General features: G+C 42.4%; 1 protein-coding gene across 1 annotated transcript in view; it reads left to right on the top strand.

The window, feature by feature from the left end:
• Positions 1-18,279, top strand: part of kcnn3 (potassium intermediate/small conductance calcium-activated channel, subfamily N, member 3) — a 45,457-nt gene that overhangs the window by 20,576 nt on the left and 6,602 nt on the right. Inside the window, exons 4-7 of the mRNA XM_018680471.2 lie at positions 3,546-3,842; positions 4,956-5,077; positions 6,461-6,602; positions 11,806-11,916. Coding sequence (XP_018535987.1) covers positions 3,546-3,842; positions 4,956-5,077; positions 6,461-6,602; positions 11,806-11,916 — 672 coding nt within the window. The remainder of the gene's footprint in view (positions 1-3,545; positions 3,843-4,955; positions 5,078-6,460; positions 6,603-11,805; positions 11,917-18,279) is intronic.

Raw genomic sequence — 18,279 nt, 5'->3', positions numbered from 1 at the left:
GTGTTTCAGTGCTGTCATCGTCTCTTTCAGTGATTAGGGCCGTCTCCATCCCAGGCTGAGGTTTTTTAGTCTTTCTCCCTGCCCATGGGAAATGCCGACTTGAGGCTGATTTGCCTGCATCTACCTCTTTTTTTAAATTCTGCACTGCATCTGACAAGGCTGTCTGGATTTGTGTGCGCATGTGTGTATGTGTGCATGTGTGCAAAATTTCCCTGCACGTCTCGCTCGCTTGCTTGGCAGAGTCTGTCCAGCACTGCGTCTGGTTTCGTGATGAGAGACATCTGCAATCAGGGACTTAACACGATTACAAGGCTACGACAGCCGTGGGGACTGGAAGGGGTTGAGGCATGGTTGGATGGATGGATGGCTGAGAAGGAAAGATGGAGGGGTGACAAACTTAAGTCCTCCAGCAGGTTGCAGATGTAGCAGCGGGGGCAGAGGAGGTGGACGCTTCAGATGGAGAGTGTCCTCGCAGACCTCACACCTTCACCTGTGAAGAGACCTCAGCCTATCTTTGGCGCTGTCATTTTCACACATTTCTCCTTTTTTCTTTTTTGTCTCCAACTGGCCTGCTTTTTTTTTCCTTTCTGACTTTGCCCTCCTTCTGTCCTGTTTGCTTTCTGTTCCCTTTCTTTGTCCCTTGCCCTCTGCCCTGTGATGCCACATTTTGTTAGAATTAAGAAAATAACAGAAGACACATTTTTTCCTATGATCGTGCTGCCTTTTCCCCACAGGCTTGTTCTTTATGTCTGAGTTTATTTAGCTTTGCTGCTCTTTGACCTTCCCTCTTTTTTTTTCTTCTTACAGAGTTGACATGGTGTGTTTCTCATGCACACACACACACACACACACACACGTAGATAATCCCTACCTACTTTTTCTCTTCCCAACACCCACCTCTTCCTCCTCCTCCTTCCTCATTCCCTCCCTCTGTCCTGGTCATGTAGGGGCAGTGGCACTCACTCACTCCCATTGACAGATTACTTTCCTAATGGAATTTAATTATTTATCCCTTCCTCATGGCAATTTAGCCAGGAAAAGACCGACAGCAGGAGCACGAGGGAGGATAGGACAGGAGGAGGAGAGGGGCGGGAGGGAAGAGGAAGGGAGAGGCGCTCATTTCCTCCAGTGGCAAGAAACTGGATCACCTCCGTTTTGATTTGGAGAGATGTCATTCAGAGAGAGAGAAGGAAAGAGAGTGAGGGACATTAGAAAGAGGAAAAACAAGAGAGGTAGATGGAGAAAGGAAGACAGGGAGGCAGGGCTGATGGAGCGGCTGTGTCTCATACACACACACACACACACACACACACACACACACACACACACACGGGGAGAAAAGAATGAATGATTTGCAGACAAAAAGCGATGCTCTGAAAGTGTGAATGAATATACATGAAGTTTGGTGCCCTACTCTCTGGCTCAAACAAGCACACACACACACACACACACACACACACACACACACTACAGAGGACATTACATTGAGTTACACTAATTCCATGGAGACTTAACCCAACCTGAAGCATAACTATACATGCGTAACTCCAAAGCTAATCATAATTTAAACTGAAAAATGAGTGTTAGTACCAAATTTTTTGTCCTCAAATGGGAGGTGAGTCTCCATAATGTGACAGTGTGAATAGATTTTTGTCATCAAAATGAGAGCACACACACACTCACACACACACACAAACAAACAAAAACCTTTAAAAGTCTCTGCTGAGAACATGAGTGTTAGACAACCTGTCTTTCCTCTCCGAACCTCTTCACTCGCTGTCACACACACCTCTCTGTCTTTTCCCTGTATCTCCTTTTTCTCTCTTCTTGCCTTGTCTCTCACTGTGTTTTTCCCTTTTTGACTCTCTCTCTCCCTCTCTCTCTCTCTCTCTCTCTCTCTCTCCCTCGCTGGGGATCCTAATTAAGCTTGGCTGCTCTTTGATGTTGTCGCCTTGGCAACAGTCACCATGATGAGGCTGGGTCTGCACACTCTCTCTCAAACTCACTCAGGCATACACAAATACACACAAGTACAGTACGCACACACATACACATACATGCTCACTGAAATCATTAAAGACTACAGCCAGCGTTTGACCCTTGGTTCAAATGATAGTTTACACAATGACTCAGGCGTGTGTGTAGGCTACACATGTGTATGTACACATGTTACAACAGCAGAAGGACAAGAAAAACACATACATCCTGCTGAGCTAGATATAGATATTGATGAAATATGCAGCATGTGCATCCATAGGTGGTTGAGGAAGTGGCAGAGCTTCAGTCCACCTTCACCATGGCAGTGACCATTTGGCCACAAAGCCAAGCAGCAGGATGTGGTGTCCGCTTGTTTTGACATTTGACCTGTTATTGTATTTGTTTTGTTTTCCTAAATAAATGTTTGTGTGGGCTAAAAGCCCTTGAGATGAATCATGTGGTAAAGAGCAGTTGTTAGCACTGGCTGTTACTCGAGGCAGTACAGCATCTGGTAAACTTGGCTGATTTACAGCGGGGGAGTTCCTCATTTCTCTCACTGTGCCCTGGCCTTTCTTTATAGTCTCTTGGTTTTGAGCCTCTCTCCCTCTTTAACCTTTTCTATCCAGTGCAAAAATCTCCTATTAAATTGAAACGTGCTACATTGCAAGATTCCAACCTGTTTCCAGTGTGAATCAACTTTTCATGCCTGTAATTTTCTTAATTTTTGTGAAGCATTATGTTTTGTTTACTGACACAACTTTCTAGAAAATTCTTGAAACAAGTTTTCTGTGCTAGAAACATTTTTTTGCAGTGTCCTCCTTTCCCTGATAGTTCCTCACTCCTATCTTTATCTCTTCATTTCCTCTGAACTTCATCCATCTTTTCCCACTGCCTCTCTCTCTCTCTCTCTCTCTCTCTCTCTCTCTCTCTCTCTCTCTCTCATCAACCCCAATCCCCCCACCACCACCACCTCCCTCCTCACCCCCAGTTCCTGCAGCACAGTCTGGAGGAGGGCCACTGTAATGAAACCTGCTCTTACCACTTCCTTATAACAGCGGTTTTGGCGATAGTATCAAGAGTAACCACAGCAGTTACGAACACAAAAAGTCAACATACAGGGAGGAAAAACTGCAATTAAAGTAACATTGTAAGGCGCGTGCTCCTGAGACTGGCAGAAATGCTGGTATAGTGTCTTTTTTTAGAAAAATATTTTGATTGTGATAATTAGGAACCTGTTTTACTTAAGAGCAGCAGTGTCAGATGACTCGGCATCTTTGGTTTAATTTTAGCAAGACAAGAGTTGTAGGTTAGATGAAAATGAGCCAAAGCACTGTGTGCAGACTGAATAGATTACTGATTAGATGGATGGTGTTTTACATCCCAGGAAAAGAGACATTTATTCTAAATTGCCTCTGGTTCCTTTAATCATCAGATCAGTCAGTGTACTGATGAGTGGACTGTGCCAGCAGAGGATCATGATGAAAAGTTTGTACAGCGCTGCATTAAAACAAGTGTAACTCCCCTCCTCTCCTCTCTTAACTCTCCTCATGTCCTTCCTGTCCCCGCAGCTGTTTGTCATCGACAACGGAGCGGACGACTGGCGCATCGCCATGACGATGGAGAGGGTCCTGCTCATCGCGCTGGAGCTGCTGGTGTCTGCAGTGCACCCGGTGCCCGGGGACTTTAAGTTTCAGTGGCGGGCGCGGCTGGCCTTCTCGTACGCGCCGTCGCAGGCCGAGGCCGACCTGGACATGGTGCTGAGCGTGCCCATGTTCTTGCGCCTCTACCTCATCGCCAGAGTCATGCTCCTGCACAGTAAACTCTTCACCGACGCCTCCTCCAGGAGTATAGGTGCCCTAAATAAGGTCAGAAGGGGTTTTTTGTGCTTGCAGTCTGTCTTGTGTCTGTGCAGTTTGTATTCAAGAGTGCAATTGTCAAAGGTTTAGCTGGAAAGAGGTTAGGCAGTTTGCAAAGGTATTAAGGTCAAGAGCTCTCTCCTCTGAATTAAATCTGTGCCTGTGCTGTCCTTTTCATCCCTGGTCTCTATCTCTCTAGCTATCTAAAGTCCTTCCTTCCTGCCTGTCCTTCTAGTCGCCTTGTTCCTTTTCATCTACCAGTTCAAATCCCCCTCCTCTCCTTTTGTTATCACAGTGCATAGAGACTTAGATGTAAGCTATGGTGGATATTTCATAATACAATATGAGATGGGAGCGTGAAATGGGAACAAGATATTGCATATGGCTCAAATGGGGCATGAAAACAAAGCACTAGAATGAGATTGCAATATGAGCACAGAGAAACGTGTACACGCCATGCAATAAATGATTGGTGCCAGGTTTGTAATGACTTTAAACGATAAACATTACTGTAAAATCAGGAAGTGATGTAGCGCATGTTGGGAATATGTAAAGTATGAGCAGGAGGAGCGGAGGACAGCGGGAGAGATGGAGTGCATTTTAGATGAGTAATTTAGCAGTTTGTGAGTGTATCTGTGATGGCACTACTCTGACCCTCAGGCCACAGTGACGGAGAGAGGAGGTGAAGCTGCCATTGAAGTGCAGCTCAAACATGACAAGTCATTTATCAGCTGCTTAACCCTTCCAGGGCTGAACCGTTGCTCTCAGATGATCCATTTGCCTGAAGTTGATGTTGTTCCTCTCTTATTGACAAAATGAGCCATGGATTAGGAAAAAAAAACCTACACTGAAACAGGCCAATTACTCAAAGACACTGTATAGCTTGACCCTAGTCAGAGGGCGAGCCCTGATCTCGACTCCAATTAAGTGGAGATTCTCCGAGTGCGGCCGCTATCAAAATCTACTCAGAAGACTAATTAGTTTAACATCAAGTCTGTGTGGGAAATAGTGTACAGGATGAGGATTTGCAGCTATGCAACACTAACCCTTGAAAAATGTGTATTACAATGTCATTTTTCAGCTGTGCTATACTGAGCAAGTGTGTGTGTACATGTATTTCAGGTGCATTTTAACACACGGTTTGTAATGAAAACCCTCATGACTATCTGCCCTGGGACGGTGCTACTGGTCTTCAGCATCTCTCTGTGGATCATCGCTGCCTGGACCGTGCGAGTGTGTGAGAGGTCAGTAACAAGGCTTGTCCATTTGAGTGTGTGAGTATGTGTGAGTGTGTGCACATGAGACTGTGTTGGACTGTGACTGCAACTGAGAAATTAAATTCATTTGGCAGGAAATATAATCTGGGACATGTGTGCAACATAATCCATCTTCAGACTTCAGTTTATGAGGCTTTCTCACCAGTTGTACACTTAATTTGATCCAGGCAATGGAGTTGTTAGTTTGTCCATTTTGTCTGACAAAGTATAGTATCAGTACAATAGCGTCCTGAGAGAAACCTTTGTTAACACTTTATTTTACCCCACAACTTTGAGCATTTCTAAGCAGTATTAAAACACTTATGAGACACTATAATGTAGTTGTAAGCAAATAAGGACATTAATGTTTGATAATTTGTCAACAACTTTACATTCTCCCACAAGGTATTTGTAACTGGTGGTGGTTGATAACATAATATAATAATATAAAACTGGCCTATCCACAAAGCTGCAGTGTTTTCCAGGCGTTAATGTTGTGAAAGTTATTCTACATACACAGGCAGGGAAACACATATTGTACCTACTTAAATATTTAACAGCTGTAACCATATGGCTGTGCAGACTGTTGTTTTATGGGGCATTTCTTTAATCCAGCAAGCAGATGCTTAAAAATGTAATAGTGTACTGAGAGCACACTGTAAATCGAATTGTCCAGTTACATTTAATCATCATATTTTAAAAGTTATATAACTTTATTGATGTGCCGTTGACTGGAAACTAAGAAGTGACCATCCCTTTTGATGTCTTTAAATGCTTTTGGAGGTAATCAAGGAAATATGGGAAAATGTCTGTTGTTTGATTAGCTTGGTTAAATGCATCATTGCTTGGCTTCTGGGAAACCGTTGTTTGGTCCACGTCCAACTTTAATTGGCATTTCCTCTCCTCTCCAAACCAAATTAAGGAAGGGGAAAAAATAAAAACTCACATAAAATTTGATTAAACTGCTTCAAACAAGGTGCAAATTTGAGAATTTTGGAGAGTGCGTCCCCTCAGGCAAGAGAATAGAGTGCTCAGAGCGAATGTATCTATCGCTTAACATCCAAGGCTAAAAAAACAAAATATTTTTCTGTTGAATAGTTTTGAAGAAAACAACTTTGTTTCAAATCTGCACCAGGTTTGGTTGCTATGGTAACGTGTTGTGCGTAGGGCAGAAATGATGGAGGCAAGAGCTGCAGTTATGTGTTATGTTCTGTGTCAGGAAAAAAAAAAATTGCAGGACACGTGTTTGAGGTTTGACGCCCACAGTTGCAGACAGGACCAGTGGGCCAGCAATGTTTTTTTTTATTATTATTATTATTATTTATATCCTTCACTATTGACTGACTTTATCCTCTGAACACGGTCTTTCAGGTATCATGATGCCCAGGACGTGACCAGTAACTTCCTGGGAGCCATGTGGCTTATCTCCATCACCTTCTTGTCCATCGGCTATGGAGACATGGTTCCTCACACCTACTGTGGCAAGGGAGTCTGTCTGCTCACAGGAATCATGGTCAGTACATTTCGTCCCTCTCTGGCCTCTCTCTCTCTCGCTCTCTCTCTGTCGCTCTCTCTCCTCTTGGCGCTGTCCTTGCCTCGTTCAAAGGTCACTAGATTAGAGAGCATGCTGTCATTTGAGAGAGAAATTCTGCCGTTTGTGTAATTTGGGCAATCCTCCCTGAATTAGCCTGCATCTGTGCTTCTGTGTGTTTTGGGTGTGTAGGAGTGCAAACAAGAGCACGTTAGTGGTTTTGTGTGTGTGTGTGTGTGTGTGTGTGTGTGTGTGTATTTGTCTGTGCGTGTTATTCCTTTGTCTGTCCTCATTGCATAATGAAGGTCCCACCTTTCAGTGTGCCATGTCCTCCCACTCTCAGTTTCTCTTTTTCTCTCTCTGTCTTTCATTTTCTTTCTGTGCCACTATCTACCTCTCTCTCTCACTCTATCACTCTCTCTATTTATCCCTCTATCTCTCTTTTCCTCTCTGTCCGTCTCTCCTTCCCTGAGGCCATGTGTTTATTTCTATCTACCCTCCATCTGTTAGTATCAGTGTTTAAGCCGCCGACTGCTCCTCTATTTGCTTCACTTCGCAGGTGTTCTTCCCTCCTCAAACTATTTCTTGTTCTGTGTTTTTCTCCCTTTTTGTCTTTGTCTCATTTTCTGTCACTGCTTTGTCATCCTGTCCTTCTTCGTCTTCATCATCTTCTGCATCTCTGGCTCCCTTTTGTTTGAAGGAATAGCCACATGTCTTTGACAAACTGGTCAACTCATAATGATGTGAATGTAGACCTTACTCATCTTTTTCTGTGCTATCACTTCAGTATTGTTCTGAATGACTGGAGGCAATTAGTCTCTTTTCAAAAGCAAGAAAACTAGATTTTTAAATAGCTCTGCAGCTAAATGTCAAGTAATCCTAAATGAAATGTGCTAATACGAATGGTGGCTTTTGTTGATTTTTAGAAGGTCATGAAAGAGAAAACAGGTCTTAAAAATAGCATGTTACCTGGGAATACATTTCCCATAGGACACAGTGTACCTCATGTTTTATGTTGCCAAAGGGGAAAGTGAGTAATAGAAGACTGCTGTATGAAAGTGTAAAGCTAAAGAGCTGAAAGTCACTGCAGAGTGGGTGCTCACCTGAGTTGGGAATGTTGCACTTTCTTTGTTTTTTAACAAATTACATGATCATATTACTTTTTTGAATTACAGACTTCAGGAATGCATCAAGCAATGTGTTTGTCAAAATGGCATTCATTCAAAAAAAAAAAAAAAAAAAGTAGCCTGGATAAGAAATTGAGAATGTCATTATTCAACAAATGAATAATGTCAGAATGCCATTTTTTGTTTTATCTTTTTATGTTTTAAAAACTACGGGAGTCATTGTTCATAAGCTCTGACTCATAGAAGTAAATCCAGTAGCATAGTTTAGAGCTTGTTAAAACGAACGAAAGGTAAAGGAAGTTTGTTCGTACAAAGAACACAGAACTGCAATTATCATTCCAAAAAGCTCCTCTAAACAGTCCTCAGACCTGGCTAGTTACACGCTGGGTTATGATAACGTGACAACTGGCAGAAGTGATTATAAAATCAACCTGCAGAGCTTTTGGATTGTTTTAGTTTAATCAAGAAAATTAACAAAATCAATCAACAATCTTCTGTATTCTAGTTACACGCTTGCATGTCTAGTACTTTTGGACTTGAGTGTGTTTTGTTGAAGCAACCACCATGGCTGAGTATTGAAACCACTAAGATGCTGTTTAATGGCCGCTGGATGGTGGTTTAAGAAAAATCAAGAGAGGGAATTGGAGAGCCCTCAACATGCCCCTCAGAATCAGAACTCCATTCATTTTTTCCTTTAGCTCCTCTGATGTTCAAACCGATCCTTGTGCTGTTTTGGAAATTAGTTACTCATAACTTCCCCAAAACTCCCCAAAAACATGCATGAGTATTCTTTCATCTTCACTGTGTCTGTCCAGCCTCTCTTCATTTGCCAGCTCACCTACTTTCTTAACTGTATAGTCCATTAAATGTGTGAATAAACACACACTTTCACAGACACACACACACACACAAACCCCCAATTTGCTGGGTGAATCATCCAATCAGTGTTTTAATGTTGAGAGTACAACTCTTACTGTGATGTTAACACACTCATACACACACACACACACACACACACACACATACACGAAGACACAAAACAGGGGGTGGATACACGGTCGTCCCAAGCCCACTGCTACAGACTGCATCCTCCACACAACACTGACACAGAGCTTGACATACACTCTTAGCATGACTCCCACACACACTCTCTCCTCTCCTGTCACACACACAAACACACTCTCGCTGCACTCGTCAAAGTGTTCAGAGTGGTTTATTTTCGTTGATCATCAGAGAAGGAGTGAGGACGCAAGTAGAGAGAGAAAGGTGAGGCTCGTACGTGAGGCAGAGCAGGCGCAGCAGGTCGTGGGAAAACACAGCGTGAAAGTGAAGAGAGGATTTGAAAAAAAGGGAGAGATGGAGGGGGGTTAGGGGTGACAGGTCAAGGGCAGAGAACAGGATATGATGGTGCTTTTTTCTTGGTTGAGAATTATTGTAATGAGTTTCTATAGGAGAAATTCTCACCGTTGTTACTATGACAACACATGAAGGCCAACAGTGTTGGAATATACCACTGCCCCGAGGCTACTTGGGGGTGTGCCAGGTGTTACTGTGTATATATGTGTGTGCTTTCATGTGTCTGTGTGGGTAGGTGGATGGTGGTAGGGTAGACTACAGCAACATGTTTAGATACAGAGAGCTTTTCATTGCACTTACATAAAGGAAGAGATGTGTTTCATCTAAATTAAAGCACACATCACATAATGCAATTCATGCATGTGTGTGTTTGCATACTTATATCTTCATTTATGCATGTTAACACTTTAACTTCCCCTACTTTTATAAGCAGTATATAAGCATTTAAGTGTTGATTAATGAAGTTGTCAACAACCATAACTCCCCCTGTGGACACCCATAAGTGGAGGCTGCTGGATAAATAGCTAACAAGTGGCAATGTGCCATAAATTATGTCTTCATAGGAGAAGTTAGAATTGTTCCTAAACACTGTACGTTAATAAACACTTACAATGTGCTCTTGTCTGTTTGCAGCTGCTGTTATTTGCCATTCATTAAATGTTGATATGCTGTTTATAAATGCTAAACGGGAGGGTTAAAGTAAAGTGTTACTGTAGGAATGTGTGTTTTTGTTTGTCTTCTATTTCCTACAGCTTCTTGATATACTGTGGTTCTGGATCGGCAGGTTAAAGAGATGCAGAGCAGCTACCGTTTCAGACCTTTTCATTCTCTTTTTCTGCCTCTAAGTGCTCGTGGATGCTAATTGAGCAAAATAATTTTTTTAATGTTTTTTTAACTTCTCCTCATCCTCCCACTGACCAGTTTTTTTTTAATGAGGAGATGCAGTTTTACCTGGAGTGTGTGGTGGATGTTATGCAGAAGCACAGATAGGTGATTCCCCCTTTTCTGACAGCTAGGTAGATGGCTGCGCTGTAGCGGAGAGAGCGAGGGAAACACCCAGGCGTATGAGACAAATCACAGCAGCGCAGCCATCATCAGCCGTGTCACTCTGTGGAGATTGCACAGGGAACCCTGCTGGACTCAAATGGATGCAGGCGTATACACAAACAAACTCTCATATGTACACACACACACATACACACATGCATGCACTCACTAGCACATGCATGCACGTACACACAAAGCCTGTCTTGACAAACCAATCAGCACCCCACTGTTTTTGGCCGAGGAGGACAATTTTGGACACACATATACACACACACACACACACACACACACACACATACACACACAGCTGGGTGTATACACAACACTCTGCACTTGTACATACTGTGCTGTAGCAATTCGTTGAGGGCTCTTTTCCCTATAGCACAGACATGTAGGAATGCTCTAAGGGTTTTCCATCGGCTCTCATCATATTTTATTCATAGTTTTTGAATAAACACAAATAGAGTGGATGAGTGTATAGACGTGGGCACTAATGCCTGTTTGTGCGTTACATTCTACTGAACACAGCCAAAGTTATTTTTGGCAAACCTGTCTTATCGTTCAAGAGTGTGCACGATGAAGTCTTGGCTATTTCCTACACGCTTCAAAAATGTTGTATGCTCCCCTCGCTCTCGCTCTCTAAGTCACTATGTTTCTCTCCGTATATCTCTTTTATTCTCTCCTCACCCTTTCTCTCCCACTGTGAGTTGCACAAACCCACAAGCAGGAAGGAAGAGCACTCATACATTTTCATTAAACACTCTTAATCTTAATTCATTGCTTATCAGATATGTGACCTCATTAACATTGCCTTCTTCTCCGTCTTCCTCTCCTCCTGTTTCACGCACACACCCTCGCCTCCTTTCATTCATCCCTCCCTCTATGTCTCCTTCCTTCCCCATTTATATGTACTCATAGCTCTTCAGTCTCTTTATCTTTCCTTCCCTTCTCCCTTTTTTTTCCTCCTCTCGGTGCCTGCCCCTTCAGAGGAACCTGTGAGCACTCAACGGCTCCATTGAAAACAGTGTCTAATCTGAAAGTTAATTAAGTCTGTCTTCCTCCCTGTGTTGCTGCTCCTCTTCTCCTCTCAAGCATGTCTTTCTGGTTGAGAGACTGCTGTCACTCTCTCCCAAATGAATTTGCCACATGTCCCATGTGGGTCAAGCTGGAATACAGACAAACCGGTCTGTGTTTTACACTTCTACACTTCCTGCAGCCTGCGAACCTCCAGTGACAGAGAGAAGACTGACACCGTGTAATTCAGATTGACAGCATCTAATTAAACGAAATTAGGTAGTGTCAATCTTTGATGTGTTTTTGTATCTATACGGGGCATATTTTTCAGCTACATATAGAGGCGCTATAGAAGGGATCTCACACCAGATGGATTGGAAGTGAAAATAGACTTGGCTTGCCTCTCAACATGAGGAAATGTGGATCTGGAACAGAGCTATCCGTCCTAATCCTCTCCTCTCTCCCTTTCACTTCTCCTTCTGTCGCGTGGCTCCCCTCCTCATATTTGTCCTCACTCCCTTCAATCATCTGGGCTAATTCCCCGGCCAAAAGCCACCGATTTACCAATTCCTCCTCTGTACTGACTGACTCAGTGCTCTCTTTTCTCCTCCTCCTCCCTCCTTCCTCTCTCTTTCTCTCAGGGCGCGGGCTGTACGGCTCTGGTGGTTGCCGTGGTAGCCAGGAAGCTGGAGCTGACCAAGGCCGAGAAACACGTACACAACTTCATGATGGACACGCAACTCACCAAGAGGGTGTGTAGGCTTGTGTGGCGTCAGTGGTGTGAATGAGTATTTTGTCCTGTTGTTGTCCAGAATAAAGCAAAACTATAATTTATAAAAAAAGAAAACACACAATCTCTACATGCACCGTAACTGGGCAACTAACAAAACTGTCATTTGAAAAAATACAGTTTTTACGTGTAAGCATTGTTTGCGGGGCTTTAACATTGTAGTTTCGGATTTCTTTGGGATTGGATACAAGGTGTTTGAGAGCCTGGCTAAATGGCTTGTCCTTTCACCGCCCCTCCGTCACCCTCTCCGACTACTACATCACACTATCACCGTGCATTGTTGTGACAGAGTGCCATGTTATTTGAGTGAGTGAAGGCAATAAAAGGTCATCTCTCTCTCGCTCCTCTCCATTCTGCTCCCCCATTTACCGTCGCTCTCTTTCTTTCCACCTCCAGTCTTCTTCCCTCCCTCTTGGCCATTCCTCCACCCTCCCACCTCTCCTCTCTCTCCTCTGACATTTGTCTCTTTTACAGTAAATCCCTTTCTTTCTCTCTCCCTCTTTCTCTTTCTATAAGTCACCTTCCCTCCTCTCCTTCCCCCTTTGTCCTGTCCTTTCCTTGCTGCCTCCCCTCCTCCTCCTTCCCCCCTCCCCCCACCCCCTTCCTCCGGTCCCTTTTCAATTTTTCATACAGTTGAAAGACCCAAGTTTTAAAAATAGCTCCCATATCAAATATGTAGGGTACATTATGGCACCAGGATATCTGGGTGACTGAACGGGGTAGGGTGATCAATAATTTCGGTGCAGATAAAATATCGACAGAGGAGCCAAATCACTCTGTCACTATTGGAGCCAGGCTCTCACCTCATCCTCCTGCAGACTGTGGCCTGGTCAGCCAGAGTGTGTTTTCACAAGAGGTTTAACACCTTTGACAACGTGTGTGCATGTGTGTGTGTTTCTCTAAGTGTTTGCATATGCAGTACTTACTCCATGGGGGTCAGACCATCTAAAGCAGTTGTTCCCAGTGTTTTTTGTCTGACGCACCTACATTTTAAACTAACATTAACATTTAGCTTCTGTCTAATGCCATGCTTGCAACATGGCTCCTTGGATGTTAAGGTCAGTCAGTCTGTTGATCAACCACTGGACTAGACCAGCCTGAAATATCTCCGCATTTACTGGATGGATTGCCATGAACTTTTGTAAAGATATTTGTGGTCAGCAGAACATGAATCCCATGTTCTGCTTCTTCTAGTGCCACCAACAGGTTGACATGTTTGTCTTTAGCAAAATATCGATTTGAAATTTCGTTGATAATAGTCTTATCTATACTGTATTGTTGTTGTTTTGTCCTAATTAGTAAATGTAAGTGTGCTTTCCTGTTAAACAAAGTGCTGAACACAGTAAATGTAACATATTGTCTTGACGTCAGTGTGTAAGCATCACAAAAACTGGCCAATCAGAGCCTAGAACCCACCCAGTTGTCACAAAAGTTTTTTATCCATCCCGCATACAGTACTATACATTATATACATATATGGAATATAAGCTTAAAACTCTTCAATTGCATGAACAGATTTAAACAGAGAGAGGAAGTGTAATGGTTCCATGGATTCAGTCAGTTGCACTGTGGGCTACAACTTGAGCCTGTATTTGTTTACAATTTGGAAAACTGAGTGTGTCAAATGGATATTAGCAGTTCCTCTTCACAGTACACCAGTGGATATACAGCTATCACTGTGGTCTGATACTCAAGAAAATCTTAAACTGTGATGATTCTCAGGAAAGTGGGTTCATGGACATTTACTTGTGATGGACACTGAAGCTTGTATTTTTGGAAAGTGGAAATCACACTGACGTGGAATACACCCAGACTTTCTGGAGACAGATATAAAATGAAGCACAAATTATTATAACCCACCCAAATCAATGTTTACCCACCCAGTTAAAGAAATAGTAGCCCCACTGGGGAAAAAACAGCTGTCTTATGCAGTTGTGTTATCATAGATGGTTACTGACTGTAAATACACTAATTTCTATTTATATTCTATTCTATTTATTTATTCTATCTTATTTGTATCTTTATTTTTCTGTTAATTACTTATGTGGCCATGTATTTCTTTAATATTTAAAATCCAATCATCTTTTTTTATTTTCAAATTAGCTGAGCTACCTTGCAAGCTTTCCATGTTTCCCTTGGCAACTGCAGAAGTACATGTTCACATATCCCTGGTTGGGAATCACTGGAATTCTATCACATCCCTTAATTAATTTGTCAATGAAAAATAACATTTTTTGTAACTTTTGTAACTAAGCCTGTGAGCAGAGAAAAAAGTTCCTTCCATAAATTTTTAAGTGAATTTGTTCCTCAGTCCATTAAAATCGCAATCTTTACAAAGACAGTCATCAAGGTGCCATTCAGCAGATTCATTCAGCACAACACTGTGTGCTGCTTGGTGACATTTCCTTCAAAGGGTCTTCGGTTTATGCAGTGGTAATTGTTTCCTGCCCTCTATTACTGAGAGACTAATGATTGAAGCTGTTGTATGCACATTGATTTACATGGCTGGGGCCATTCTCTGTCATATCATCGTGACAAGAGAATACAATCACTCAAGGCTTTATAATGAATAATTCAACAATAGACTCTAGATCCTGCCATCATCATATGTGCTCTCACTCACACACGCACGAATCGACTGAAGAGCACACTCACACACACACACATACACATACACACCGGCTTTCTACTTCAATGAAATGGTGTTTCCTTCCCTTTGAAGGATTAACAAGAATGTCAATTAAATGCCAATCAGTGAAGCTGTTAGCAAGTGGACTGTGTTTCCAATAATGTGTTTGATGTCAGTGTCTTTATCTTTAAATTTGCGTTGGGCGTTGTCCACCAGCACCTAAATAATGCAGAGCTAGGCCCATAAATCTGTAAACAAACTAATTTCTACAACACACAGTAAAATAAGCTTTTCCTCAGACATCTGTGTACCACACAGATCATTTTTAGTCCAGATATATGCACTAATTTTGACAGATACTTCAACATACTTCAAAATATTTTCACTCTACATTCATCCTTAGATCAGATTTTCACACACACCCGACAGAAATCTTGAAATCTTGAGTGGTGCAGACCTAATAACCTTATCAGGGAGGATGATGTGCTTTAAAGACATCATTCTAAGTTCAATGCACAGGGTTAATTTTCATGCAGTGTTCACTGAAGTGAAGTGCTCCTCTCCCTTTTATAGGATTAACATAGGTGTTAATTAAATAACAGTTAACATAGCCCCTAAGTCGACCATGTGTCTGAGCTTAAAGCGCTCATATTTGATGCCAGGGCTTGTTGTCCTGATGCAGAGTGTTAAAGGTGTGTTTAAAAGGCTGGCACTTTATGCAGTTTACTGTGGCTCCATGCTGAAGTATTGGTTAATTCAGAGCACTGGCTGGAAGTCCATCTGGTCAGAATATCGCCCCGGACATTCACAAAGCGCTCTCGACACTGAAAAAGCAGGACACACTCACTGCAGGCGCTAAGTCGGAGGAGTGGAGTGGTGTCTCCTTCCTTTTGATGGCACTACGATGTCAATTAAATGCCACTCATTGAAGCAATAAGCCTATCGTCTGTGTGAATATGGCTGACAGAGTCCGTTTCTGAGGTCAGTGATTTTATCCCAAGCTTTTTAAATTGTGTTGTGAGAGTTGAAGATGATAGGTCTTTCTATAAATCTGCACTCTGAATGTGTATCTTGCCTCCACATTGGACCATTGGTTAATTCAGAGCACTTTTAGAACTCCCTGTGGCATTTTCAGAGCCTCACCCTCTCTGAATATTCAGAGTACACTCTGGGCTCTGGCCAAGGAGGAGGTGCTGCAATGCCTTCCAATGTTTACACCACCAGACAAATGGGAGCAATCTAACCCCTGAAGATTTCTTCTTAGCTAGCTTTCACTCTGCTCAGTAAAAATAACTCCTCTTCTGACAGCCTTTTAATTCACACGCAAGCCAGATGGATCCTTATTACTGTAGATGTATTGTGACAATGACAAAAATTAATTTGACACTCAATGGATGCATTAACATATCTTGCTGATGTTTTTCAGTTGTCATCAATTGAACCTGAGTGTACTCTAGCCTCTAATGGATCGCTGTCTATATTCATGATTCAGTTCTGTACTTTTGTGTTGTGTTGTAGAAGCCAATTATTATTTAAACTCTATGAAATGTTCTCACTGATTTGTTTGAACCCCTTAGCTTTTGCTTTAAACGTCAGGACAGTGATATTTTTCTTGTGTTCATGTGCATTTATGGATGTGTGAAAGTGTGTGTGTGTAAGGCTTGTCTCTTTCCATTGTCACCAAGCCTGTGAAGGAAGGTCAGAGCAGGTAAGGCCGTGTGATGCCGTGGCACATGAACGCGGTGAGAGGTTGTTGCCAAGGTAATTGGCCTGTTTATTTATGTTTTGTGCTCCGCTAGAGCAACAACACCATTGTATCTCTAGCACCGCAGTACTAATTGCATACACAGGTCATTAAGGCTCTCCTGGGTTGGAGGGGTCTCGCATTTTCCTCTGATGTTTGAAAAACATCTCCATCACCACAAGAAATGAAGGAAAACAATCCACAATTTTTTTCCTTGCTCAGTCCAAACAACTAATGATGTTTCAGAGCCCATTCTTATTTTTTAAGTTATGATACCACTTATATACTTGGGTTCATGCTTATTTGAAGAAAGGTTCATCAGATAACTGTTGTAATCAGTACTAATAGCAGTATCTATAATGTCTGTAATGACATCTTTAAATTAGGCTATATATATTTGTACTGATTGATTTGTACTCCACAATATGTCATCAACCGCCCAACATGCTAAGGTGTGGAAACCCCTTGTCTTAACAGATTTCACATGTACCTGCCATAAGGTGTACCGTGTAGGGGAGCAGCCAGAACAGCTCTTTGACCCAAACAAGCCATATGGCCCCAACATGCCCAAGTACAGGCCATATGGTCCAGGAATGGCCGCTGCTGTTGTCATTTGGTTTCTTGTGGAGTAATCTTAGCAGTTTCACGTTGAGTCTTTTATTTTTGTTAATGGAGTTCCCGTCTTTGCCTCCCGTTTCTACATGAAGTCCCAGGAGGAAAGAGGAAGAGGAATAATGAGTGTGGTGCAGGGAATTAAGTGCAAAATGCAAACAGCCTGGTATTATCAGGTCCCTGTTATTTGCATGTGAGGCAGTTTGGAGGATTTAAATGAAGGGTGACGGTTTGGCGTCGTCTTAATTAAATGGCCTGAGGAGGTGTAACAGGCTCCCTCTGCACAGCTGGACAGATGTTGGAAGTTTATGTGAAAACTTCCACAGTGAGCTGGTCTGACAGACGCAAGATGCCATCATTCATCATATTTCACTTACCCTGCAGTGATTAATCAAGTGATAAATAGGATTTGACATATCAATTTACCAATGGGCCTGTAGATATGAGGGGTATTAAATGTGCTCTTCAGTAACCTGGCCTGTGATTAAAACTAGAGGAACTGTGTTTTGTTCCAACATAATCCAGACAAATTAACCCTTTATTCACTGTCACTGGTTCCAAATATCCTTTCCAACAGTCTAAGCAGTTGTGATTTAAAATTTTATGTTAAAACACTGTCTAAAAAAATGCAGCACTACCATCAAGATATTAACAGTGATGTTGACATTAGCGCCTTAGGCCCCCTGACAATATGTCATGCTTGTGATGCCTCTTTAGGGTCTTTGCAGCTCTGTCAGTGTGTGTCTTTGCTACATGGATGGGAGTTCTGTAATCCTATTGATACACAGTGGGGGATGAGCCTCAGAGGGACATGGGATAGCAGGGCTTACCTCATACTCCAACCCTAGATTTACATCCAAATCACATTTGTCATGGCCTGTGAACTATACATAAATATTTTTTATATTGTTGGGTTTGTTCTCATGAGATCCACATACTATATTTGAATATCTTATCAGTAAACAAGTTGTATAAAGGTAAAAGTTAACAAATTTGTAATGCTATTTGTCATGTAGATTGACTGGTGACATGGCAAGTTATCTGTATGACTCAAGCTCCTGGAGGGGTCCTATATGTTATCTACAGTATGTTAGATTATCTCTTTTCGGTTTGACTTCCTCCGTGTCATTGAAAACACATCTGCAAGGCCCAGGGCCTCCTACTCTCTTCATCTGTAGCCAATAGTGTGTGTATGTCTGCATGTGTGTGTGTAGGCGTGTATGTGTGTGAGCAGTCCTTGACTGCGGTGGATGGGTGCTGATTAGCCAAGCTGCTGGGGTCTTTTGTGCTCCTCAGACGGGGGTATAATTGTTCTTTGTTCAGTGCTCAGCATCTCTTTG

This window comes from Lates calcarifer, linkage group LG15, assembly GCF_001640805.2.
Source record: "Lates calcarifer isolate ASB-BC8 linkage group LG15, TLL_Latcal_v3, whole genome shotgun sequence".
Lineage (NCBI taxonomy): Eukaryota > Metazoa > Chordata > Actinopteri > Centropomidae > Lates > Lates calcarifer.
The sequence above is the reverse complement of the archived record's forward strand: the minus strand, read 5'-3'. Positions and strand labels throughout refer to the sequence as shown.